The sequence below is a fragment of the Panthera onca genome, chromosome B3 (assembly GCF_046562875.1).
Source record: "Panthera onca isolate mPanOnc1 chromosome B3, mPanOnc1 haplotype 2, whole genome shotgun sequence".
NCBI classification, from domain to species: Eukaryota; Metazoa; Chordata; class Mammalia; order Carnivora; family Felidae; genus Panthera; species Panthera onca.
The window spans coordinates 20,774,693-20,800,359 of NC_138344.1; the positions used below are offsets into that span (position 1 = coordinate 20,774,693).

At 43.5% G+C, this 25,667-nt stretch overlaps 1 protein-coding gene across 3 annotated transcripts in view; it reads left to right on the plus strand.

Moving 5' to 3' along the window:
• Positions 1 to 25,667, plus strand: part of ENTREP2 (endosomal transmembrane epsin interactor 2) — a 475,619-nt gene that overhangs the window by 428,488 nt on the left and 21,464 nt on the right. For all 3 annotated transcript variants that reach the window (XM_060617855.3, XM_060617854.3, XM_060617857.3), the window contains 3 exons: positions 12,665 to 12,772; positions 22,386 to 22,546; positions 23,151 to 23,286. In XM_060617855.3, coding sequence (XP_060473838.1) covers positions 12,665 to 12,772; positions 22,386 to 22,546; positions 23,151 to 23,286 — 405 coding nt within the window. The remainder of the gene's footprint in view (positions 1 to 12,664; positions 12,773 to 22,385; positions 22,547 to 23,150; positions 23,287 to 25,667) is intronic.

Consider the following 25,667-nt stretch of genomic DNA (forward strand, 5'->3'; position numbering starts at 1 on the left):
CCAACTAAAAACTAAAAGCTATTGCTTCAGAGGGCAGAGAACAGGTTTTGAATTGGCAAATAAGGTGCAGTTCTGCACCATTGTGGAGAGTGTAAATCTCCTCATGAGTCCTTGCTCAAAGTTAAAAGTGCCATTGAACAAACAGCATATATTATATGAGAAGCAAACCTGTCCTCTCCTGGTAGCATTTGTGTTATTGATGGTGCCTGAGAGACCAAAGCAAGGCCAAAATTCACTTAAATTTGTAGGGATCCTAAGTAGAATGTTTGCATCTTGAAATTACAAGTTTTGCAGATTCCTCCATGAATCACTTACCTTCTCCATATGACAGCCTAATTTTATCTCCTTTTCTAAGATCAGTATTCAAGCCAGCCATGAAAACCTCTGTCTGCAAGAACTGCTTTCTACAGAGACAAATTAAATGGACTGGGATCTGTTCCAGGATGTAACTTGTCACTTGAGAAATTTTATGGAAAATAGAAGTCACAAATTTTACACACACACACACACACACACACACACACACAAAGATCATACTACCAACAAAAGTGTTTGTACAGAAGCAGAGTCTTGCACATCCATTAATTTATTTTGGTGATGGTGAATTTTTCTCTTTGTGTGGTTGGAAATTTGGAAATTAAGCATAACATTTCCTTCCACTCTGAACTTTAAATTCAGAATAGAATAATGAAATATCCCATACATTATCAAACAAATGTTTACCAGTCATTTGTTTTGAATGAGATATTCTACTATAGGGAAGAGCAGAAGACTCGTTCTCTGTTCATGATGCCCTCTCAAAATGAAGATGGAAATATACTGTCAGGAACTGTGCAGAGTCTGAGATTTTACTTGCTTTCAAGCTAACAAAGTAGCCTGTTAGAATTAACTGTTACTTCTCTGGCAGAGGACATGAGACTCATGGTTCAGAGACAAAGGACTTTCTATTCATGGTGAAAGCAGTAGCCTGAGCTTCATGTTGGTTTGTGTGAGTTCCCTGTGCCCAAGTCTTCAGGGATGATACAAAGGATCCATCATGGATGCCTGCACATGCAGTGAGCTACATTAAGCAGAGAAGCACTGAGCCTGGGGAATTTGATGCATTTGTAATAAACCCATCCTTTGTCTAGAGGCAGTGTTACCTCCTTCCTCAAGTTTGCTTGTTGCAAACACAACCCTGGGAAATAGGCAGGGTAAAGAGCTGTCAGTGTTTATCTTCTTGGCATGCCCAGCAGGAACTTGCAGGCATGTTCAGGACCCAGAGCAGACTGGCTCTTCCAACACAGATCACATTACATGTCAGGTAACAGTCTGTGACCAGTGTCTAACATCACAGTGCAATAGAAAATATATGGTGCAGGTTGCCCTGTGGGTTCAAAAGAGGAAAAATTTTCTGTGATATCAGCTGTTGGAGAAGAAGATACTGAAGGAAATGAGATTCAACCTGGCCCTTGAAAACAGAATCACATTTGGATCCAAGAGACAAAGAAAGATAAGAAAGAACTGTAATGAGAGAAGCCCTTTAAATACTCCTCCTAGGCAGGGTGGGTCAGAAGAGGAAGAGAGTGGTTGTGAAAATGGGGTAAGTTGTCCAAGGACATAGGTGTTAATGAAGGTCTGAGCTGGATAGGCACTGGATTTGGGAGGGGAGGGACAGATGGGAAGGACCTACGGAGGATACGTAAGTTCAAGCTGGTGACGTGAGAATGGTGTTGAGAGTTTTGAAATCTTCACATATTTGCTTTGTTCTCAGAGTAGAGCAGCCCAGTAATGAGTGTACCTTGTGCTTTAATGCAGGAGGTTCTAAGCTCTGGAAGTCACTGAGCTTGGCCGTCCCCACCTGGAACACAGAATGGGATGGCAACACGTGTAGTTTCTGGTCATACTCTCCATCACTCCCACCCAGCTTTTCTAACATCCTTTTTTTCCCAACATTTGAATCCCTTTCCTTCCATGAAAGACCCGCTGATATAGTTATCCCTGCATCGAGTAATTAGGAAGCTTCAATAGGATAATTCTGATAAAACCCAACTCCCAATTATAACACACTTACAATTACTATTGGCTGTGGTCTCATTGGCTATGGTATAGTTTTTATACCATGAGCCTTTCCTTACCTTTTGTCATTACACTTTGGCTGATAATGGGATCTCTTTCTTTATTCAAATTTTAAAAATGTTGAAAAAAACTGGTCAAGGAGCTAGTAGAAATGAATGTAAGATCATTTGACCTCTGGACAATGGTATTTCAAACAACCAAAGGAATCAAACTCCTGGATTTTTAATGTTTTTTAATGCATAATTTATCATGTCTGTCACCTTCCTCTGTTAATCGTGTTATTAATATTCAGAATTTACTTGGATTGGAGAGAATTTTAAAAGAATTCATCACATGTAAGTTTACCTAAGTATTTCCTCTTGGTTTTGTTTTATACATGATTTGTTATATACATGATTTCCTAGTTTTATTAGAGGAAGTATGCACAATGGCTGACAGCAAACTTAGTATCCACAGTGAAAGATGCACCCTGTTTTAACACTTGCCATTTTGAATGACCTTATAAAAATATTTTATAGAGCACAGCTTTCAGTACTTATAGAGGATTCTTGATAAAGCTGTCAAAGAGCAGAAGTAAAGGCATTACTTAAGCCAGAGAGAGAATTCCAAAGAAACACATAAACGTAATTCCAGGTGATGTACAGTTATCTAAAAAAAAAAGAAAAAAGAAAAGAAAGCCAAACATTTTAACAGCTGGAAGAAGAAGAAGAAGAAGAAGAAGAAGAAGAAGAAGAAGAAGACGTCTTTCTGGTGTGTGTTTCAAATGAATATACGCCATGAGACATAAAGTGGCATTTGCCTCCTGATGCATATTCAAAAAAGGTTGTGATTTGTGTTTTTTGTGTGTGAGTGGTTTTATGTGGTTGTAAATGAGAGTATATACAAAATTAGTGTTCTTTTTAAAAGGGCATTCATTTTAATGACAGTGGAATATGTGGTCAATAAAGTTGAAATTTTTAGATTGAGGACAAAATTCAGGTACTGTTTATGTTTTTGGTTATGGTACATTAAGAGATGTCACTATATTGGTTCTAATTTTGAATTGCCCCCTGAGAGATAAAAAATACATAATTAAGATTTATACATACTGTCTGAGGTTATTCTCTGGTGTCTTTAAGGGGAGGATGGTAATTTCATCCAAGAATGCCCTCTTCTCCAGGGAGTCTGGAGCAACCTAATCCCCTGTGGTCTGGTAGGTCTGGAGATGGGAAGGAGTGAACCCCAGGCCATCAGATACATCAAGGGCACCCACAGGTGAAGGCACATCTTGATTCTGTAGGGATGACACCTAGTCCACATCTTCAGTCCTGACCTCCATAATGTGCTCCAGACCTGCCTTTCCAACTGATCACTAACGTCTCTGTGGGCAGGCTCCTGGTAGCTCAGCTTTACATGTCCCAGACCACATTGGTTATTCTTTGAAGATTGCTGCTTTCTCACAGGTCCCTGGCACAACTGCTGGCATCTCATGCTCCCACTCACAATGTATGCCTCAGAATCATCTCCTACCCATTCTTCTCCCACATTCCAGTCTGCCCCCAACCAATGGCCATGCCCTGTTGGTTTTAGCTTCAGAGTCACTCTCAGACTCCCGGTCTCCATGCTTCCTCCATGCACTTTGGTTTCATTCCTCTGCAGCAGTGACAAAATGGTTACCCCCATGTTTCCAGTCTCTCATTTCAACACATATTTACTGAGCACCTGCTACATCCCAGTTTCTATGGTAGTAGGCCCTGCAAAAGGTGTTTCTCTCCACTGTTTGTGAAAATAGCTTACATTATCTTTTTCCCAACATCACACATCTTCAGAGGTATCTCATCACTTAGGAAATAAAAAAAAAAAAAAAACCTCCTTAGCCTTTTTCCAACCACATCGTTGTGTGCTCTTTTCCACAACTGAGCTCCCATCCTGCTCCATCCTTAGTGGCTGCAGGAGCAGGGAGGACACTTGAGATGGCCATAGTAATGTTGCACAGAAGACTTAAGGCAGATGTCTAAGCCCTGCTACAGCCGCTGAGAAAACTGAAACAAACAAACAAAAAAAAAGCCACCAAGAGCTTTTGGCCAAGACAGAATTACAGGAACTGGATTTAGTCTCCCACCTGAAACAATTCCCCACGCCCACTCCCCCCCCCCCAAAAAAAAAAAACAGACAAAATATGAAGACATTGAACATCAGGCAATGAAGGACAGTGATCCCTGCGATATGGTCAGTAAATGTCCCAGCTTACAGCCTCAAAAGATTCCAGGTCACAGATCAGGGAAGGGGGACTCAACAGGATCCCTACAGACTCCCTGAGTTGGGGACACAAAGCTGAAAGTCCTAGGGAGACTAAAGCCTAGGGACTAGAGTTCCCAGGACAGGATAGTGGAGGGGAGAGAACTCTGGAGTCTTTAGAGGTTCCCTCTGGAGTATTCAGTTGGATAATGATTAGCCCATGCACGTAAAGAAACTATTGGAGTCTAGGGAAGGAACCACAGAAAAGGTTTAGAGAACAGTGTCTATTCTTAGATGTGCTCACACAGGTCTGAGAGTAGCACTTGTTCCCACATTATTCAGAGTAATCAACACAGTTTTCCCTCAGGAGTGAGGAATAATTATCCCTAGACTGAGCCCTGCTCATTTCTGCCTAACAAATCTGAAAAACGAGACTCAGTTCTCTGTCTTCACATTGTCATTGAACAGTTTAACCTTGGGTATTTGTTTAAAAATGGTATGTTAACTTTGTCCCCTATAATATCATAATAACCCTCCTTTTTGGCTATTTTACAAGTCAGCTTTGAGAACAAATGAGTGGGAAAGGGATTGCAGAAAGACTTTGTGATCATAATGACTTACAGGAGAGTGGGGAACTTTCTTAAAGGATGAGATAGATAACATGTGGGTTCATGTGTAATGGGAATTACATTCTGGGAATGCTCCCAGAATAGAAAGTCATGTGGACACATACCTCATGCATGTATGATGCATGTCAGGAAATGTAATACTTCCCACCTCCTCTTGAGGATTTGTCAATCCCTTGATTAGATCACTGAAACTAACCTCATTAGTGCCATGGTCTTTCAGGTGAAAGATCCAATTTTCCTGATATCTTTTTGAGTATGTACAGTATTTTGTACATTTTTGAATGAGTAAAATTGAATTTGAGGCCATATCCTTACAGGTAGACCTTGTTTTATTGTGTTTCATTTTACTGCACTTCTTAGATACTGTATTTTTTTTACAAATTGAAGGTTTGTTTGCATCAAGCAAGTCTACTGGCAACATTTTTCCCACAGCACTTGTTCACTTCTTGTCTCTGTCACCTTTTGGCAATTCTCACAATATTGTGACTTTCATTATTATTATATTTTTTATGGTGAGCTGTGAGCAGCAATCTCTGATGTTTTACTGTTAAGATTGTTTTGGGGCACCATAAACCATGCCCATATATAAAATGGCAGACTGAATTGATAAATGTATGTGTTCTGACTGCTCCACTGACCAGCCATTCTCTGGTGTGTGCTGTCTCTCTCTCTTTCTCTCTCTCTCTGGGTCTACCTGTTTCCGGAGACATAACAATATTGAAAGTAGGATAATTAATAACCCTACAACAGCCTCTAAGTGTTCAAGTGAAAGGAAGAGTTGAATATCTCTCCCTTTAAACCAAAGGCTAGAAATGATTAGGCTTAGTGAAAAAGGCATGTTGAAAGCTGAGATAGGCTAAAAGCTAGAGCTCTGGTACCAGTCATCCAATTAGTGAATACAAAGAAAATGTTCTTGAAGGAAATTGGAAGTGCTACTCCAGTGAGCACATGAATGTTAAGAAAGAAAAACAGCCTTAATGCTGACGTGGAGAAAGTTTTAGTGGGCTGGATAGATGATCAAACAGCCACACATTCCTTTAAGCAAAAGCCTAATCCAGAGCAAGGCCCTCACTCTCTTCAGTTCTACAAGGACTGAGAGAGGTGAGGAAGCTGCGGACAGAAAGTTTGAAGCTAGAAGAGGTTGCTTCATGAGGTTTAGGGAAAGAAGCTGTCTCTGTAGCATAAAAGTACAAGGTGAAGCAACAAGTGTGGATGTATAAGTTGCACTAAGTTATTCAGAAGATCTAGGTAAGATCATTGATGAAGGTGGCTACATTCAATAGTAGATTTTCAATGGAGAAGAAACAGTTGCCTATAGGAAGAAGATGCCATTTAGGACTTTTATAGCTAGAGAGGAAAAGTCAATGCCTGGCCTCAAAGATTCTAAAGACAGATCGACTCTGATGAAGATGCACAATGAAAGTAATGTCATTTTCATGCCTGCTAATACAACATCTGTTTTGCAGCCTAACGATCAAGGAGTAATTTTCAACTTTCAAGTCTTCTTATGTAAGAAATACATTTCATTCAAGCCAAAACTGAAGTGAGATATCACCTCACACCTGTAAGAATGGCTAAAATCAAAAGCACAAGAAATGACAAGTGTTGGCAAGGATGTGGAGAAAAAGGAACCCTCTTGCACTTTTGGTGGGATTGCAACGTGGTGAAGCCACTCTGGAAAACAGTATGGAGGTTCCTCAAAAAATTAAAAGTAGAACTACCCTATGATCCAGTAATCACATTACTGGATATTTACCCCAAAATTACCATAACAGTAATCCAGGGGAGAGTGGTTAGGATGGTGGAGGAGTAAGGTGACCCTAAGCTTGCCTCATCCCTCAAACACAGCTAGATAAATATCAAATCATTCTTAACACCCAAGGAATTGATCTGAGGACTGAGAAAACAAGGCTGAACATCTACAAGTAGAAAAATGACCACCTCATGGAAGGTAGGAACTGTGGAAGTTGATTTGAAGGAGAAAAGAACTGTGGGTGCTGTGGAGGGGAGGAAACCCTGATCATTGCGAGAAGAGTGAGAGAGAAAGAGTGAAAAAAGAGTGAAAATGCAGAGGGTACTGCACAAGAAAACCCTTCCCAAAAACCATTGATGGGAAAAGGAGAGGGGCTGAATATTTCCAAGTCTTTATACACAACAGACTAAAGTTTTAGAGATCCACGCTGCTGCTGGGGTTGTGCCTGGTTGGCTTAGCAGTGCTCTGGTGGGGAAGGAGGGCAGAAACCCGGGAGCAGGCAGCATGATTTAAAAATGCACTAACCAAGATGCAAGCCTGAATGATGCCAAGACAAGGAGGATGGACGAATCAGAGGAACAAATCAATGATATAGAAGATAAAATTATAGAAAATAATGAAGTAGAAAAGAGGAGAAAAACAAAGGTATTATATCATGAGTGTAGACTTAGAGAACTCAGTTACTCCTTAAGGCATAATAACATTCATATCATAGGAGTCTCAGAAGATGAAGAGAGAAAAAGAGGGGCAGAAGGTTTATTTCAGCAAATTATAGCTGAAAACTTCCCTAATCTGAGGAGGGAAACAGATGTGAAAATCCAAGAAGCACATGGGAGCAAGAGAACTCCCAATAAATTCAATAAAAGCTGGCCATCACCAAGACACATCATAGTCAAATTCACAAAAGACACAGACAAGGAAAGAATCCTCAAAGCAGCAAGGGGAAAAAGTCCTTAAACTACAAGGGAAGACAGATCAGATTCACAGCAGATCTGTCCACAGAAACTTGGCAGGCCAGAAGGGAGTGGCATGATATATTCAATGTGCTGAATGGGAAAATATGAAATATGCAGCCAAGAATGCTTTATCCAGCAAACCTGTCACTCAGAATAGAAGGAGAGATGAAGAGTTCCCCAGAGAATCAAAAACTAAAGAGTTTGTAACCACTAAGCCAGCCCTGCAAGAAATATTAAAGGGAACTCTTTGGGGAAAAGGGGAACAAAGCCAACAAAGACTAGAAAGGAATACAGAACATCACCAGAAACACTTACTTTAGAGGTAACACAATGGCACTAAATTCATATCTATCAATAATCACCCTGAATGTAAATGAGCTAAATGCTCCAATCAAAAGACATAGGGTATCAGAATGTATAAAAATAAAAACAAGACACATTTATATGCTGCCTACAAGAGACTTATTTTATAAAGACCTAATGATACCTGCAGATTGAAAGTGAAGGGATGGAGAACCATCTATCATTCTAATGGATGTAAAAAAAAGGAAAAAACCAGAGTAGCCATACTTATATCCGGAAAACTGGATTTTAAACCAAAATCTGTAACAAGAGACGAAGAAGAGCATTATACCACAATTAAGGGGTCTGTCCATCAAGAAGATCTAACAATTATAAATATTTATGCCCCCACCTTGAGAGCACCCAAGTATATAAATCAATTAATAACAAACATAAACTCATTGATAATAATAGATAATTAATAATAGATAATAGTAGGAGACCTTAATACCCCACTTACAACAATGGACATATCATCTAAGCAGAAAATCAACAAGGAAACAATGGCTTTGAATGACACACTGGACCAGTTGGACTTACCAGTTATATTCAGAACATGCCATCCTAAAGCAGCAGAATACACATTCTTTTCAAGTGCACATGGAACATTCTTTGGAATAGATCACATATTGGGTTATAAATCAGTCCTCAGCAAGTACAAAATGATGGAGATCATACCATGCATATTTGCAGACCACAACACTATGAAACTTGAAATCAACCACAAGAAAAAATTTGGAAATCCCACAAATACATGGAAGGTTAAAAACATCCTACTACAGAATGAATGGGTTAACCTGGAAATTAAAGAAGAAATTAGAAAATATATGGAAGCAAAGGAAAATTAAAACATGAAAGTCCAAGCCCTTTGGATGCAGCAAAGGCAGTCCAAGAGAGAAGTATATTGCAATACAGGCCTGTATCAAGAAGCAAGAATAGTCTCAAATACACAACCTAACTTTACACCTAAAGGAGCTAGAAAAGGAGCAGTATAAAAACCTAAATCTAGCAGAAGGGAACTAATAAAAACTAGAGCAGAAATAAACGAAAGAGAAACAAACAAAAACAGAACATATCAATGAAACCAAGAGCTGATTCCTTGAAAAGATTAATAAAATTAATTGATAAACCCCTAGCCAGACTTGTCAGAAAGAAAAGAGAAAGAACTCAAATAAATAAAGTCATTAATCAGAGAGGAGAGATCACAACTAACACCACAGAAATACCAAAAATTATAAGAGATTATGAAAAAATATATGCCAATAAACTGCACAAGCTGGAAGAAATAGACAAATTCCTAGAAACATACAAGCTACCAAAATTGACACAGGAAGAAATAGAAAGTTTGAATAGACCCATAACCAGAAAAGAAATTGAATAAGCAATCAAAAATTTCCCAACAAACAAAAGTCACCAGATGGCTTCCCAGGGGAATTCTACAAGACATTTAAAGAAGAATTAATACCTGTTCTTCTCACACTGTCCTCCCCCCCAAAAAAATAGAAGGAAAACTCCCAAATTTCTTCTAGGAGGCCACGATTACACTGACTCCAAAACCAGAAAAAGACCCCACTAAAAAGCAGAATTATAGGCCAGTATCCCTGAACATGGATGCAAAAATTCACAACAAGGTACCAGCAAATTTAATTCAACAGTATTAAAATAATTAGTCACCACAAGTGGTATTTATTCCTGGGCTTCACTGATGGTTCAATACTCACAAATCAATCAATATGATATACCACATTGATAAAAGAAAGGCTAAGAACCACATGATTCTCTCAATAGATGCAGAAAAAGCATTTGACAAAATACAGCATCCTTTCTTGATAAAAATTCTTAAGTAGGGATAGATGGAATGAACCCCAACATCATAAAGGCCATATATGAAAGATCCACAACTAATATACCCAATTGGGAAAAAAAAATGAGAGCTTTTACTCAATGGTCAGGAACAAGACAGGGATGTCCACTCTCACCATTACTATTTAACATAGTACTGGAAGTCTTAGCCTCAGCAATCAGACAACAAAAAGAAATAAAAGACATCCAAACTGGGAAGGAAAAAGTCAAAATTTCACTATTCAAAGGTGACATGATACTCTATGTAGAAAACCTGAAAGACTCCACCAAAAAATTCGCTAGAACTAATACATGAATTCAGCAAACTCACAGGATATAAAATCAAGGTACAGAAATCTGTTGCATTTCTATATACCAATAATGAAGCATCAGAAAAAAAAATCAAGGAATCAATCCCATTTTACAATTATACCAAAAACCCTAAGATACCTAGGAATAAACCTAACCAAAGAGGTAAAAGATCTATACTCTGAAAACTATAGGACACTTATGAAAGAAAGTGAAGAGGACACAAAGAAATGGAAAAACATTCCATGCTTATGGATTGGAATAACAGATACTGTTAAAATGTCTATACCACCCAAAGCAATCTACACATTCAGTGCAATCCCTATCAAAATGCCACCAGCATTTAAAAACAATCTTAAATTTTGCATTGAAGGACAAAAGACCCTGAATAGCCAAAGCAATCTTGACAAAGCAAAGCAAAGCTGGGGGCATCACAATTTCAGACTTCAAGCTGTGTTACAAAGCTATAGTCATCAAAACATTATGGTACTGGCACAAAAACATACATATGTATCAATGGAACAGAATAGAAAACCCAGAAATCTTCACAATCTTGGATTAGACAGAAGTTCTTAAACTTGACACCAAAAGCATGATCCATAAAGTAAAATTGGTAAGCTGGATCTTGTGAACATGAAACTTACAAAACTTGTGTTCAGTGAAAACTTGTGTGAAGAGGATTAAAAGACAAACTATGGACTGGGAAAAAATGTTTGCAAACCACATATCTGACAAAAGAGCAGGATCTTAAATGCAAAAAGAACTCTCAAAACTCAATAAAAATGCATCCAGTGCATTTGGGGAATGGGAAAAAGGTATGAACAGACACATTACCTAAGAGGGCATAGATATCCAATGAGCACACATAGGGTTGCCTGGGTGGCTCAGCTGGTTAAGCGTCTGACTCTTGTTTTCACTTAGCTCAGGTCATGATCTCACGGTTCATGAGTTTGTACCCCACATGGGTTCTGAGCTGACAGTGCAGAGCCCGTGTGGGATTCTTTCTCCCTCTATCTCTCTGCCCCTCCCATGTTCGTTCTCTCTCTCTCTCAAAATAAATAAATAAACTTAAAAAACTGAGCACACATGAAGATGTTTAGCAGCATTAGCCATCAAGGAAATACAAATTAAAACCATATTGGTATATCACTACACTCCCTATCAGAATGGCTAAAATAAAAATGGTGATACCAAGTGTGGACAAGGAAACAGAGAAGCTGGATCATTCATACACTGCTGGTAGGAACGTAAAATGGTTCATCCAGTGTGGAAAACAATTTGGCAGTTTCTCATAAAACTAAACATTCAATTACCATGTGACTCAACAACTGTACTCTTGGACATTTTTCCCAGAGAAATAAAAACCTATGGTCACACAAAGACCTGTACACAAATGTTAATGGCAACTTTATTTGTATAAGCCAACAAACTGAAAACAACCCAGATATTTCTCATCTGGTGCCTGATTGAGCAAACTGGCTACATCCAAGCCATGGAATACTGCTCAACAGTAAAAAGGAATGAACTACGATACATGCAACAGCGTGGATGAATCTTCAAGGGATTATGCTGAGTGAAAAAAGTAAGGTTACATGCTATATGATTCCACTTGTATATGGTTCTTGAAAGGACAAAATTATAAAAATTGAGACCAGATTAATGGTTGACAAGGGTTGAGCTGGAACAGGGGGAAGGAGGTATGTTGGTCAATGAAAGGGCAACATGGGGCAGGGAGCCTTGTGATGATGGAAATGTTCTTCTTGACTGCATCCACATCAATCCTGGCTATGATATTTCACTATAGTTTTGTAAGATGCTACCATGGGGGAAACTGAGTAAAGAGTATGCAGGATTTCTCTGTATTATTTCTTATATACCTGCATGTGATTCTACCATTACCCCAAGGTAAAAAGCTTAATTTAAAAACTTGGCATTTTAGGGGTGCCTGGGTGGCTTCCTCAGTTAAGTGTCTGACTTCAGCTCAGATCATGATCTCATGGTTCATGAGTTCGAGCCCCACGTAGGGTTCTGTGCTGGCAGCTCAGACCCTGGAGCCTGCTTCAGATTCTGTGTCTCTCCCTCTCTGCCCCTCCCCTCTTCGTGCTCTGTCTCTCTCTCTCAAAAATGAATAAACAGTAAAAAGGAAGAAAGGAAGAAAGAAAGAAAGGAAGGAAGAAAGCAAGCAAGCAAGCTTGGCATTTTATTAAATACTTAAAAATTTTGAGATACATTTTATAATTAATAAAGATTTCCCACCCACTTAAATGCTGGTGATTCCAAGATTTTCTTAGACAGTGACTGCCTAATCATGATCAAAATTGTGAAATATATCATTTAGTATCTAATAATTCGATCAGCATTGTAGAAGAATAAACAGATGTGTCTCTATTAAAGTCCAGTTTTGATTATGAAGCAAACAAAAAGCTACAAAACAAGACCTCCATGGAGTGGATAACAATTGGCCACACTTTTTCTGGACCTTGATGGAAATGCTAAGGATCTGCCTTCTGGGTTGTCAGGATGAGACTGACTTTCTTCTGCCTTTTTCTCTCTCACAGGATCTCCTCTTCAGCGTGTGTGCCCTCAATGTCCTCTCCACCATCGTGTGTGCGTTGGCCACAGCCATGTGCTGCATGCAGATGGTCTCTTCTGATGTCCTGCAGATGGTGAGTGGCCCCCTTCCTTCCCAAGCACGCTCAAGATGGCTAGCCTGACCCCCTTCTCCTCCAGCCAGTTTGAAACCAACATAGAGTGGACACTTCTAGCTTCCAACCAGAAACCCCAAGGATGATAGGCCCTGAGGGTCCATGGAGGCCACCTCATGCTGCCCTCTGGAAGACAGAGAACCTGTACATTTGGTGCCAGTTAACATATTTATTTTAGGCATTGAATGCATGTTAACAGAGCTGCATGTTAACAGAGTCCGGCCACCCTCATGCCCCTCTAGATGGCCTCTACTGTGTCCCCTGAATAATTTTAGTGACAATCCTATAGCCCTAGACATCCTCTGGGCCCAGCACCTCCAGAGCGAGGTGGCTTCTTCAAGCTTTAATGTTCTCTTTTAATAAAGGGAGGTGAGTTCTTTTCAAATTGAAAAACTGCTCATCTGTGCTTTTTAGACTTCCTAATTAACCCTGAGCTCATAATCTACTGGCAGGTCACTGGCTGGCCCTCATGACCACCCTGGCCAGGGTCTTACAGTCGAAGAACTGCTGCTCCCAAGGGAGAAAGATAAGAACAGGAGCAAGGGTCATACACATATTAATACACGTTTATAAGTACATGCTTAATAAATAATGAAGGCTCTTTATTATTCAGTGTAAATGAAACACAGCCCATTGTTTGCTGTGTCACCACTAAAGTCAGTACGATAAAGAGAAACTAATGGGAAGATATTGTTCTCTAGTGCTCAGGGTAGGAATCATCTGTGTGTGCGTGCATCTGTCTGTCTCTGTGTCTCTGTCTCTTGTGTTGCTTCTTCAAGATCCATCTGCCTCCCCCTCAGTGTTTTATGCATCTCACGAAAAGAAAAGCAAGTTATTCTTGTAGTAGTCTGTTTTATTTGCTCTTTCTTATCCACCCCATGGCAATACATCAGTTCATCAAGATACAGGGCCAGAGAGCATCATTACCAAGATGTTAAAAATTCATTGGTTCTAATCATATGCAACATCCGCCTCTTTGTCCCAGTGTATATCTACACAGCTGTCACAGCCAGGGCTGACCTTTCTGAGAAGTGGCAGTTCTCCGAAAGGTATCTAATTAAGCAGTTATTCAGCAGCGATGAACTTTTGGCCCTGCTCACCGAGGCCTCATGTTGGTGATTTTCTCCGGCATGTTGTGTAAAGGAAAGGTTAAGTACCATGGGGTTCTACTCACCTCTGCATATTTTACTATTGATCTGTAAATATCACACCAATTTGACCAAACTAACAGAACCAAAGGGCTATAAATGTAAACGTTTGCATTTCCTGGTTTGAAGTGTTAGAATGAAACCCAACTAAACAAGCATCAGGCCTATGGAAGCTGTGATAGAGTATATAACTGTAACATCAAGAGCAGGGTCATTCTATCATTCTGCCACAGGGAACCTGAGCGGGCCTGGAATCCTGGGCCTGACGACAGCCATGACTGGGTCGGAGTCCCACCTCTTCTGCATATGAGGCAGGGGACTCCGGACATGTCACTGAACCCGCCAGAGCCTCAATTTCCTCAACTCAAATGAACCTAATGGTATACCTGGTGAACATTCAAGAAACATGACCTAGTCAGTCCATAAATGTGGGCAGAATATTAGTTACTGGGCTATCTCAGCCACGACTGTGAATGCCATGGCCCTTGATGTACTTTGCCAACTGTAAAACACCACAGGGAAATAAGGTGTTTTTACAATTACCACAGCCACCCTCACAACCTCTGGTTGTTTCATAGCTGAGTGTTTGCGGGTAAGTTTGCTTCTAGCCCCTGGCTTAGAAGTAGAAATCAGTTGGGGCGCCTGGGTGGCGCAGTCGGTTAAGCGTCCGACTTCAGCCAGGTCACGATCTCGCGGTCCGTGAGTTCGAGCCCCGCGTCAGGCTCTGGGCTGATGGCTCGGAGCCTGGAGCCTGTTTCCGATTCTGTGTCTCCCTCTCTCTCTGCCCCTCCCCCGTTCATGCTCTGTCTCTCTCTGTCCCAAAAATAAATAAAAAACGTTGAAAAAAAAAATTTAAAGAAGTAGAAATCAGTTAAATTCCTGCAGGTGAGTCCTTTTCCCTTTGTGGCTATGGGCTATGGGACCAGACAAGGCTCAAGGGGAACAGGTGGTATATGACCATGGTGCATTGTGGAACCAGTGCATGATCTTGGGCACATCCCTGCCTATTGGTCCCAGTTTCCTCTGCTCTATGTAAGACTGTTCATGTTCTGCTTCCTCTTGGGTCTGCTGACAGAGGAATCACATAATGCATGTGTGTGGACTTTGAAAAACCCTGGTGGCCATGTGAAGGAGGTGGGCTTTTACCACATGGGTCAGAAGCTGGGTGAAGCTGGCCACACAGGCTGCACCCGTGAGAAAGGAGAAGTGGGAAGCCCAGGGGCTCATGGGTACGCCCTGCAGGATGGAACCTGGTACTAGTTATTCATGAAAATGCCTCAGGCTCTTTTTACTTTTTTAGAAAAGTCTTCTCCTTTTTCTCCAGCTCTACTCCATTGCAATTGACTTTAATTTTCTTACTTAATTTCATTAGACTGTTTAATTAAAGAAGTAATGTATGATCACTGAAACAAGTAAAACATAGAGATAAAGGCATAGTTAATAATCTACCTTCTCCCATCTTATTCTGTTGAGGAAACTTTGCATTAAATCCTTCCATTTCTTTGTTGACTTCTTAGTGTTTATATTAACATATATAATCTATTTTCCTTGTTCCTCCTTCCCTTCTTCCCTCCTTCCTTCCCTCTCTTCTTCCTTCCATTATTTCTTCCTTTTAGCCAAATAGGATCGCACCATTCATTATCACTCTGCAGTGTGATTTTAATAGCCTGAAACTCTCATGGACATCCCTCTAGGTTAATCTACACAGAAATGTATTCCTGTCTACATTGATCCATAATATGGATGTAATGTCAGTCAGTTGGCTATTTATCTATTCGACCCATGAATGCTTGAGTTCTTTCTTTCTTTTTTTGAGAGAGGGCATGAGTGAGCAAGGGGCAGAGAGAGGGAAAAAGAGAGAGAGGGAGGGAGAGAGAGAAGCAGGGCTCATGCTCACCCAAAGTGGGGCTAGAACCACGAGATCATTAACTGAGCCGAAGTCAGATGCTTAACTGACTGAGCCACCCAAGCGCCCTTTTCTTTTCAAAAAAAATTTTTTTATTAATGTTTATTTATTTTTGAGAGAGAGAGAGAGAGAGGGACAGAGTGCAAGCGGAGGAGGGGCAGAGAGAGGAAGACACAGAATCCAAAGCAGGCTACAGGCTCTGAGCTGTCAGCACAGAGTCCAATGCAGGGCTCAAACTCACGAACCGTGAGATCATGACAGGAGCTGAAGTTGGACACTTAACCAACTGAGCCACCCAGGTGCTCCATGGCGCCCCTTTCTTATTTTTGATTTTGGTTTTGTTTATGTCATTGTGATCATATAGTGGTTAGTACTCTGCGTTGTGGTTTTGTTTATGCCTGTGCAGATGGTGCTTCAGTAAGCACATATAGTCATAGCTCCCTTAGCCCACCTGTGCTGACCCCACTGGCCGGGTAGCCATGGTCTCCATCCCACCGATGATGCACTGCCTGCTCCCCACAACACATTTGTTCACCAGCAGCCTCTGTGGTTCACCCATGTGCCTTCTCTGCTCCCAGTAGTTGGGTCACAAGCTTTCCAAGGGACAGTTGTATCTGTCCCCAAACCAGTCTATGTCAATGGTATTTGGATTGTTAAGTGCATGTTTTAGTGCTATATAAGCCGATGAAATATGAGTGCAAAAAAGAGAATTGTTTATTTTACAAAAAAGGATGGAGTTCTTTGGGAAGATTCAGAAAAAAAAGGGGTCCCTGGATATACTGCTCTCAATTTTTGGTGTGGGTGAGATAATTATAAGAGGTTGAGATACAGAATTTTAAAAATCTAGGAGGCATCTGCACACACATTGTTTTACAAGTACCTTTAAGCTCCAGCCCTGCTCCAAAAGCACAAAAATGGGAAGTGAGTTAATTCTCATAGGTGTAGTTTATACAACAAAGAAGACCACGGGGCGCTCTAGACAACAGACTGAGACTCACAGCAAGAGCCTTAGCCTGGCATGGAAGGAACCCGCAGTTCCTTTCTTATTTCTGGGAATCAGCATTTTGGGATAAATAACCATTTGGGGAACTCATATAATGAATGCATGTATACATGAGATGCCTAGCGTCAGAATTTAGAAAGCTGAAGTACTGTAATATGTTTGGAACTAGTGGCAAAAGGCGATCTGAGTATAAAATTCAGTTTATAGATATGGTTTTATGGAGAAAGCTTTTACCTCCAAAGTGTCTCTAATCTCACATTTTTAGTTTTATTTCTTGAGCATAATCTCATTTTTCCATTTTTCCATTCAGCTCTTTTCCTCCCCACGTACTTTATCGCCAGCCACTTTAGCCCAAGAGACATCATCTGCTATTGCATGCATCTCCATTAGGAACTTGCCTGTGAACTTCATCTTTTATTATTGTCATTTATGTTCTCAACACTAGTCATGTGCCCTGTAAAGCAGAACACCTCCAGAAAGTGCAGACAGAGCATCATTGCCCACAGAACTAGCAAGGGGTGTCGCGGCCAGGGATGATTGGGACACCACCTCCTGGGAGCCCCAGAATCGCTCAAGTTCACCAGTATCTTCGCCTCTCTGGCTCACTCCACTGCTGGTTCAGCACCCCACAGAGGCTGGCCCTCTTTGGACCCACAGTGGCCTTCCTTGAGGTTTGGGTTTACCAGAAACGTCTCTAGGTAGTAGGTGCTACTTATGTAGGACTAGGGGACTAGGACCAAAGGGTGTCTGGTTAATCTTAAAATCTAGTTACAGCAGACAATCCTAAAAGTGATAGATACAAGCTACAAACATTTTATTTTGACTTTAAATATGCAGATGAGCATTTATCCATCAGGGTTTTGATTTGGGGCCAAGATCTTCTGTTCAATTATGGGTCTACACATTGCTGTACTGAGTTGCATTTCTTTTTTTTTTTTTTTTTCTTAATATTGATTTATTTTTGAGAGAACGTGAGTGGGGAAGGGGCAGAGAGAGGGGGACAGAGGATCCAAAGCGGGCTCTATGTTGACAGGCTGACAGCAGCAAGCCTGATGTGGGCCTCAAACTCACGAACTGCAAGATCATGACCTGAGCTGAAGTAGGACACTCAACCAAGTGAGCTGCCCAGGTGCCCCCAAGTTGCATATCCTGTATAAACTTCATAAAAATATCACTATCTGTAATTTCCAGATCCTTGAAATTGGCATGAGCCAGGCAAAATGAGATGCACGAACTCCCCTGGATATCTTCTGACTCCTCTCCCTCCCTTACAGCTAGCTGCCTTGCCAGTTCCCATTTTGGCAGTGGTTTCTGCTCAGCTGCTCTCCTGTGTCAAGTCTTTCCAAAGCGTCCAACTTGGTTCTCGTAGAACGAGCGAGTTTTCCTGCCTGCATTCATATTTCATTATGAATTACAGTAGTAACTAAAACTGGCCTTTAGCTGTTCGGGAATGCGCCCCTGTGTCCTGGGTAGGCAGGAAACACACATGGTACACCTGGCATGGTGGCAGGACTGGAGAGCAGCAAGGTGCCTCGGGCAGGCGTCACTCCAGGGTCTGGGGCATGGAGGGAAACCCCAGCTCATCAGATCGGTTGGCCAGGAGAGGTGGATTAAGAAAACTTCTACCATAGTAATACTAGAGTATTTGTACCAAGTCTCAGGAAGGGTAGAGGAAGAGGCCTATTCCTCTGTATTTCTTAGTCCCTGAGGGAAGTCTCAAAGGTGTGTGTGACCCATTCAGGAGCCAGAATGTGGCAGGGAAGCTGGGAAAGTGTGCTGTTCCCAGCGAACCAGAGAGGCAGCTGCTGGTCAGGAGCCTGGGGAGGGTGTAAAAGGAGGCTGGTAGGCTTGTCCTGGGGCCTGGAGGAGACGAGTCTGCTCATAACTCAGAGGAGTTTGTGGAAATTCCAGCCCCTTGTCTCCAGACCCCTGCAGGCCTGTCCTGCCCTCCATTCCTTACTTCTCCCCCTCCCCCTGTGGCCAGAGATAGAGGCATAGGGACTGAAGAGCTAATATTTGTGATGTGGTCTTGTTTAAGCCCCACAACACTGCCGTCTGGGTCTGTGACCTAGAAATGGTGTTTCCCAGTATGACCCTGTCAGGCCAGGTGGGGTGAGGAAAGGAGACCAAAACTCAAAGGGGTCAGTAATATGTTTATAGTCTTGTGGGCCCTCAGTGGTCAAGCAGGATCACCTGAGGCCTGCCGACCTCTTCACCCTTCATCTCAGACAACAGACTGTGCGCTGTTCTCACAGAGCCAAATTTTAGGGTCTCCGCTAAGTGGGCCTCAGGAAGCCCAGCCCTCCACCCTGGTTCCAGGGCACATGTAAGGACAGCACATGCCTAAGTTGGGATTCCCTTTCCAGAGCAGACATATGGGAAGAGACTTCCCTCCAGCAGGGTCTAAAATGCACACTCCTCTTTTGTGGATGATGAAGGCTGGGCAATAATGAAACTCCCATCAGGTGTGTGAACCCCTTGGGCTAGAGGAACACAAGGGTAGGAGTGGGGAAGGAGCAGGATAATGTAGCTCCTTTCTTCCAGACTCCCCCCCCTCTAGCACCCCCTGTTGGCAGAACCCAACAGTTAGCCAGCTGGCAAGGGAGTCTAGGAAATGTGGTTTGCAGAGGTCTAGCCCCAGCATCTCAGAGCAGAGTCCAGAGCAGGTGACCTTGGCCTTGGAGACAGCCCCTGCCTCATTAAACGGATACTGGTGGGGGCAGGGGGAATATGTCAAGTGTCACTTGCAGCCTCCCCTTGGGGAGGCTGAGAAATCTAGGGGAACAAGCTCAGTTTGCAATGGACTCAGTCTGAGTTGGTTCCATAAAGGTGAAGCCAACACACTACTGGAAAGGCAACGTAGAGTTTAGAGCAGAAGTGGTTAAACCTGTTGTGTAACCTTTAAAAAGCCGAGGGTGTATGGCAGCATTTAAACCTCCTAATAGGGTCATCTGGGGTGCCTTGCCCCTCATTGAAAATGCTCCTTGTCCTCATTCCTGGGGGGATTGTACCTTCAGCAGGAAAGCATTTTGGCTTTTGCATTTCCTGCTTCAGTGTTTTATTGATTTTTCTAATTTCTGATACACACCAAATCAGAGTATGTCTCAATTAGACCTCAAGGACATTTGGCCTTATCCTAACTGCTCAGCTTTGTGCTATAAGCATCGGGGCTGACAGCTGTCCAAGGTGGAGTATGACAGACACACATTCGACCTGCTCATAGCCAATGACTCATCTCTATTTCAGACAATTAAAGCCACGGCTCAGACCCCTTGGAAAGGCAAGGAACGTGCTCTGTGTGTTAAGAAAACCCACACGAGACAATTTCAGTCTGTGATATTGCATGTGTAGACATGGTCACTATTCTTTCGCTGTTAGTCTGGAGCAGGCTAGTTTCATGGAATTTGACCATATTCAAAATTGTGACCTGACCCACACTTGGGCAAAAATGTCCTATCATCCCAGCCTTTTTTTCAAGTCCAGACCACCCTACCCACGGCTGCCAGAAGGCACTTCCTACCACACAGCTTTAATAGCACTGCTCCCTAGCTCTAGCACCATCACTGGCTCCCCAGTGCCCCAAGAATTAAGAATTAATTTCTAGAGCCTTATATAAATTTGCTTTTCTTAAACACATCTTTCACCAGCTCACCTGTTACCTTCTTGCAGGCCCACCTGTTGATATCCTACCAATCTGCGGACCCATTCAAATGTCATCTTCATTAACCCTTTGTAGACTCCAGGTCTCCACACAGTGCTTGGAGAGCTCACTGACTAGTGGAACTGTCCTTGCTTGGCCGTGTACACTTGACTGTCTCACGTGTCCCTCACCCCCCATGCAGTGGGAGGTCCCAGAGCCTAGCATTCACATAACACAGAGTCTTGTTGGCCCTACAGGAGCTCACAGTGAGGTGTTGACTGGAACTGTGGCAATGGCTCAGGCATCTCCACAGGTAACCCCTTGGGAGCAGTGACCAGAGGGTGGGAAGTTATTGGCCATTGCTTCCCATTGGCATAAATGGAAAGCTAGGCAGAGGCAGAGTTCTTTTTGCTTAAGAGATTTTACCTCAGTTTGCTCAAGCAGCATCTCAGTTTTAAGGTTGCCTCACAGAATGTTCTGGAGCTCATCAAGGATTATTTTCCCTCAAAGCAGTGTTTTTACAAAGTTTATGAATTCCCTAGGACTGCAAAACACTCATCGATACTATGTGTCCAAAGGGATCCATAATGAAATATTTGGGAAATGTTCCACTCATGATTTGGGGGCACCTGTGTGGCTCAGTCAGTTAAGTGTCCAACTCTTGGTTTTGGCTCAGGTCATGATCTCACAGTTTCATGAGTTCAAGCCCCATGTCAGGCTCTGCACTGATGGCACAGAGCATGCTTGGGATTCTCTCTCTCTCCCTCTTTTTCTGGCCCTCCCTGCACTTGCACTGTCTCTGTCTCTCTCAAAATGAATAAATAAACTTTAAAAGCGGGGGGGGGGGGGCGCACTGGTGCAGACCTTCTCAGGGCCTTTAACACTGTAATATACATTATAGGGCTCCAAGAAGGGAGTACAATATGTGGCATTTCCCAGTACTTGTTTTTTTGTTTTTTTGTTTTGTTTTGTTTTTTTTTTGTTTTTTTGTTTTTTTGCTGCAGGAATTTGGGAGGGGGTGGAGAAGAACATCTTGAGAGTTTGGTGTTTCCTCATGAATGAACTTCGGGAAGTACTGTCTTAAATCGTGGACCTTAGGCACCATTTTTGACTACAGGTTTTAGGTAGTATAATCTGAAGAGGAAGAGTTAGTGGTGGGGATAGAATTAAAGACTTCCTAGATTGGAGGTGCCAGGGTGGCTCAGTCAGTTAAGCGTCTGATTCTTAATTTTAGCTCAGGCCATAATCTCAGTGTGTGGGTTTGAGCCCCGTGTCAGTCTCTGCACTGATAACACAGAGCCTGCTTGGGATTCTCTCTCTTCCTCTCTCTTAAAATAAATAAACATATGTAAGAGAAAAACAAAAAAACAAAACAAAACAAAAAGACTTCCCTGGGGGCATCTGGGTGGCTCAGTTGGTTGAGCATCTGACTTCAGCTGATGTCATAGTCTTGAGGTTCCTGGGTTCCAGCCCTGCATTGGGCTTTGTGCTGACAACTCAGAGCCTAGAGACTGCTTCGGATTCTGTGTCTCCCTCTCTTTCTGCCCCTCCCCTGCTCACATTCTCTTTCCCTCTCTCTCTCTCTCTCTCAAAAATAAATAAACGTTAAAAAAAAAAAAAAAGACTTCCCAGACTGTGTTTTTCCTTAGAACAGAGGCATTCTGCATAGCAGTGTAAGAAACAAAGCCTAATGAAGCTTTGGAGGCGAGGCGTTCCTCACAGAGCCATCATTTTAAAGTGTGTGTTTCGCCGTCACAGCCCGACGGTTTAAATTACATAAGTTCCAAACGGATCATTAAAGCTTATGTGTAATTAGCGTAATTAGACACAAGCCACACAAGATGTCCCACATAACTCTGAATCTCTCTGTTTTCCAGTTCCTTCCACAAAGGGCGCATTCCGCCAGCCCTGCCTGCGTGACCCCCCATGGCACCGTTCTCCACCAGACCCTGGACTTCGATGAGTTCATCCCTCCTCTCCCACCTCCACCTTATTACCCTCCAGAGTACACCTGTACTCCCACAGCCGAGGCCCACAGGTGGGTCTTTCCGGAGATGGTGGTGGTGACTTGTATTGACACCAGGAAGATAGGAGGCAGTCTGGGAGGTGGGACTGGCAAGAGCCACGCTCATTTTCAGTGGGGCAGTTGAGCCAAGGAGAGCAACCATACGAAAGCATGTTTGATTAGAGGGCAGGGCGCGAGCAGTGAAAGAGCTCGAACCCTGGCTTAGATAGACCATGTCTACTGGGTATCGCTGCCGTGCAACAAAAGAGAACCTAGCCCGACGTGAGCGGCTCTATTATGTTCTCATGAAACGCAAAACTGCTATTGAGTAGTGGCCATTAACATAACATGTAAAATGTAATTAAAGATTTAATCGGCTCTGTGATTATTTTCATTTTAATGGACAGGGCCATAGAGTTTACTGAAAATGTCGATATCTTTCCAGAAAAAAGAAAAAAAAGAAAAAAAACCACAAGAGTTAAAACTGCCTAGCAAATTAGACTTTTATTTCACAAGCACGATGAGTAATTGACCAGGGGAAACCCTGACAAGTGACGTGCTGATTGCCTTGAGAGAAATGTCAGCCATCCAGGCTCCTTCCCCCAGGAGTGACAGTGCAATGGTTCTGTCTTTTCAGGGGCCTCCACTTGGACTTTGCTCCCTCTCCATTCAGCACTTTGTATGATGTTGCCATCAACAGCCCCGGCCTGCTGTACCCCGCCGAGCTCCCCCCACCCTATGAGGCCGTGGTGGGCCCGACTGCCACCAGCCAGGTGAGGCCCAGGCCCCAGACAAGCCAGTTTCTTGTACTAAGGCCTGCTCCTTGCATTTGGTTTTCTAATGTTCTATTTATTTTTAAGAGGGCACAAGTCAAGGAGGGGCAGAGAGAGGGGGATAGAGGATCTGAAGCGGGTTCTGGCACTGACAGCAGCGGGCCTGATGTGGGGCTCGAACTCATGAACCACAAGCCGAGGTCGGACACTCAACTGACCGAGCCACCCAGGTGCCCCTGCTTCTTGCATTTGTATTTCTCTCTAAGCCTTAGAGCAAACCTGTGGTCTTATCAACGCTCGTGAAGAGCAGGCAGCAGCCTCAGGGAGTAGAACCTGCAGAGGCCCCACCCCAGGCCTGGAGATGCCACCCCAATATTTGTGCATTGCCCTCTTGGCTCTTGTCAGATGCATGTGAGCTAGTGTGTCTGGGGACACAGTGCTGAAGGAGCTGGTACAGATTCAAACGCATGAGCAGGGACAGAGCTCAGGCCGTGAACCGGGAACCCAGGGGACTCTGGCCTGTTCCAGCTGCATGCCTCTGTTGCTGCCTCCTGGGAGGTGAGAAAGCAGTGCTGGATCCCTGGTCCTGTCTGAGGCCTGGCAGCTACAGGCCAGGGAAGTGCCAGAGCTGCAGGTAGGAGTAGCTGGCTTTCTCTGAGCTGGGCAAGCCAGGTGCTCCCACAACCTCCCGGTGTCTGACCCACAACAGGCACACACTGGGGATGTGTTGGTGGAGCCTCAGTTTCTTCATCTGTAAAATGGGGATTATAACAGTACCAAGCACATGGGGTGGAACGGGATGTTTGTAATGGACCCAGCACAGTGTTTGATATAGAGTGGGCTCTGATTCAGCAAAAGCCAGTTGTCCTTTTCAATGGCATCATCCTCATCATGGTTATCATCACATGTGTCGCTCCTGAATATCCAAGGCCCCTAGCCAGGGAGGAGAGATGTGAACACTCAGAAGGTGACACAGTACCCACGTGTGGGACAGGCTGTGGGGAGGCCACAGGTTTAGGGGTGCACATGGGGAGCACAGCAGTCCAGCAGAGAACAGGCACATGCAGGGGAGCTGAGAAATCCTGCCAAGAATGGGGGCTGCAGCCTGTTCTGGGCCCCGAGCCCCAGGCAGAGGAGAGTGGGCAATATCATGACCAGGAGCAACCACAGGGCACCAAGACACAGTCCTGGGCCAGTCCAGATTCACGCACCTTTGGGCTTCTCACCTGGCATCCCAAGTCACCTGCCAGGAAGTGGTGCCAGCCTCAGACCTGGCCCAGACCTTCTGTGTCCTCACAGCCCCTTTGAGATCTGGAGCCCACATGGTCAGAAGGCCAGGAGGCAGTGCCTGTTCTCTTCTGGGCCACTCCCTGGGGAGCTTCTGGCCCTCAGGGACCTCTGGGGGTGCAAACCTAAAATGGCTGTTCAGACTCAGCCTCCATAAGCTTCCGGAGATAATTGCACCCACAGGGGAGACCACATTCTGCAGGCTGGGCGTTGTGGGACAGAAAGGGAAGGTAAGACCTGTCCACCTCTGTGTCCAGCGGGACCTTGGCTACACGGTTTTTGCAAGAAGGATTCTCCGCGAGCGTCACTTGCGCGGGTCTGCTCAGCCCATCCTCAGCCCACCCTTGCAGCGGTGACAGCCTGGCCAGCTGAGCCTCTGAGTCTCCCATCTCTGCCTACTCTCGCCCTGAAATGTCCTGGCCCAGCTCACCAGGCTGCAGACAGCAAACAGGGACTCGGCCAAGGACTCGTGGCCTTTTTTCTGTCCACAGATGTGTAGGAACCACCTGAGGTCCGGGTGCAGAGGCAGAAGGGAGGGGATTCATTAGTGAGGGGGCAAATTGTGACTGAAATCTCATTTCTAAACTTATAATGATTGAAATCCTCTTGAATTTTTTAAAAATCTGAGTGGAGAATTCTACCTTTCCGAAATGATTTCTTTTCTTCTTGATGATAAAAATAATTCAAATCAATGTTATCAATGGCAACTGTGTCCTGTGAAGAGAGTCAGAAGTACTCTGAGGGGAGCCCCCGTGCACTGCTGGAGGGTGCTGAAAAGGGGCATCCAATCCATTTTTGGGGGACCCGGGGAGCCTCTGTGCGCTGAAGGCTCAGGCTGAGTGGGGTGGCAGGTGGCTAGGCTCACAAGGAGGGACCACGCAGCATGCATATCCTCAAAACACAAAGCCACTCAGGATGAGTCTGAAATGAGTGCAACATGGGTGGAGGGTGACCTCAGCGAGGCTGGTTGGATTCTGGGGCCATCAGGACATCCAAGCAAGTGTCCATGAGGTGATAGGGTCTATGTCTTGGAGCCTTGGAGAGATCAGAGTTAGCCACAGAGGTGGTCACCAGAGTCAGGGAAACCAAGTGGG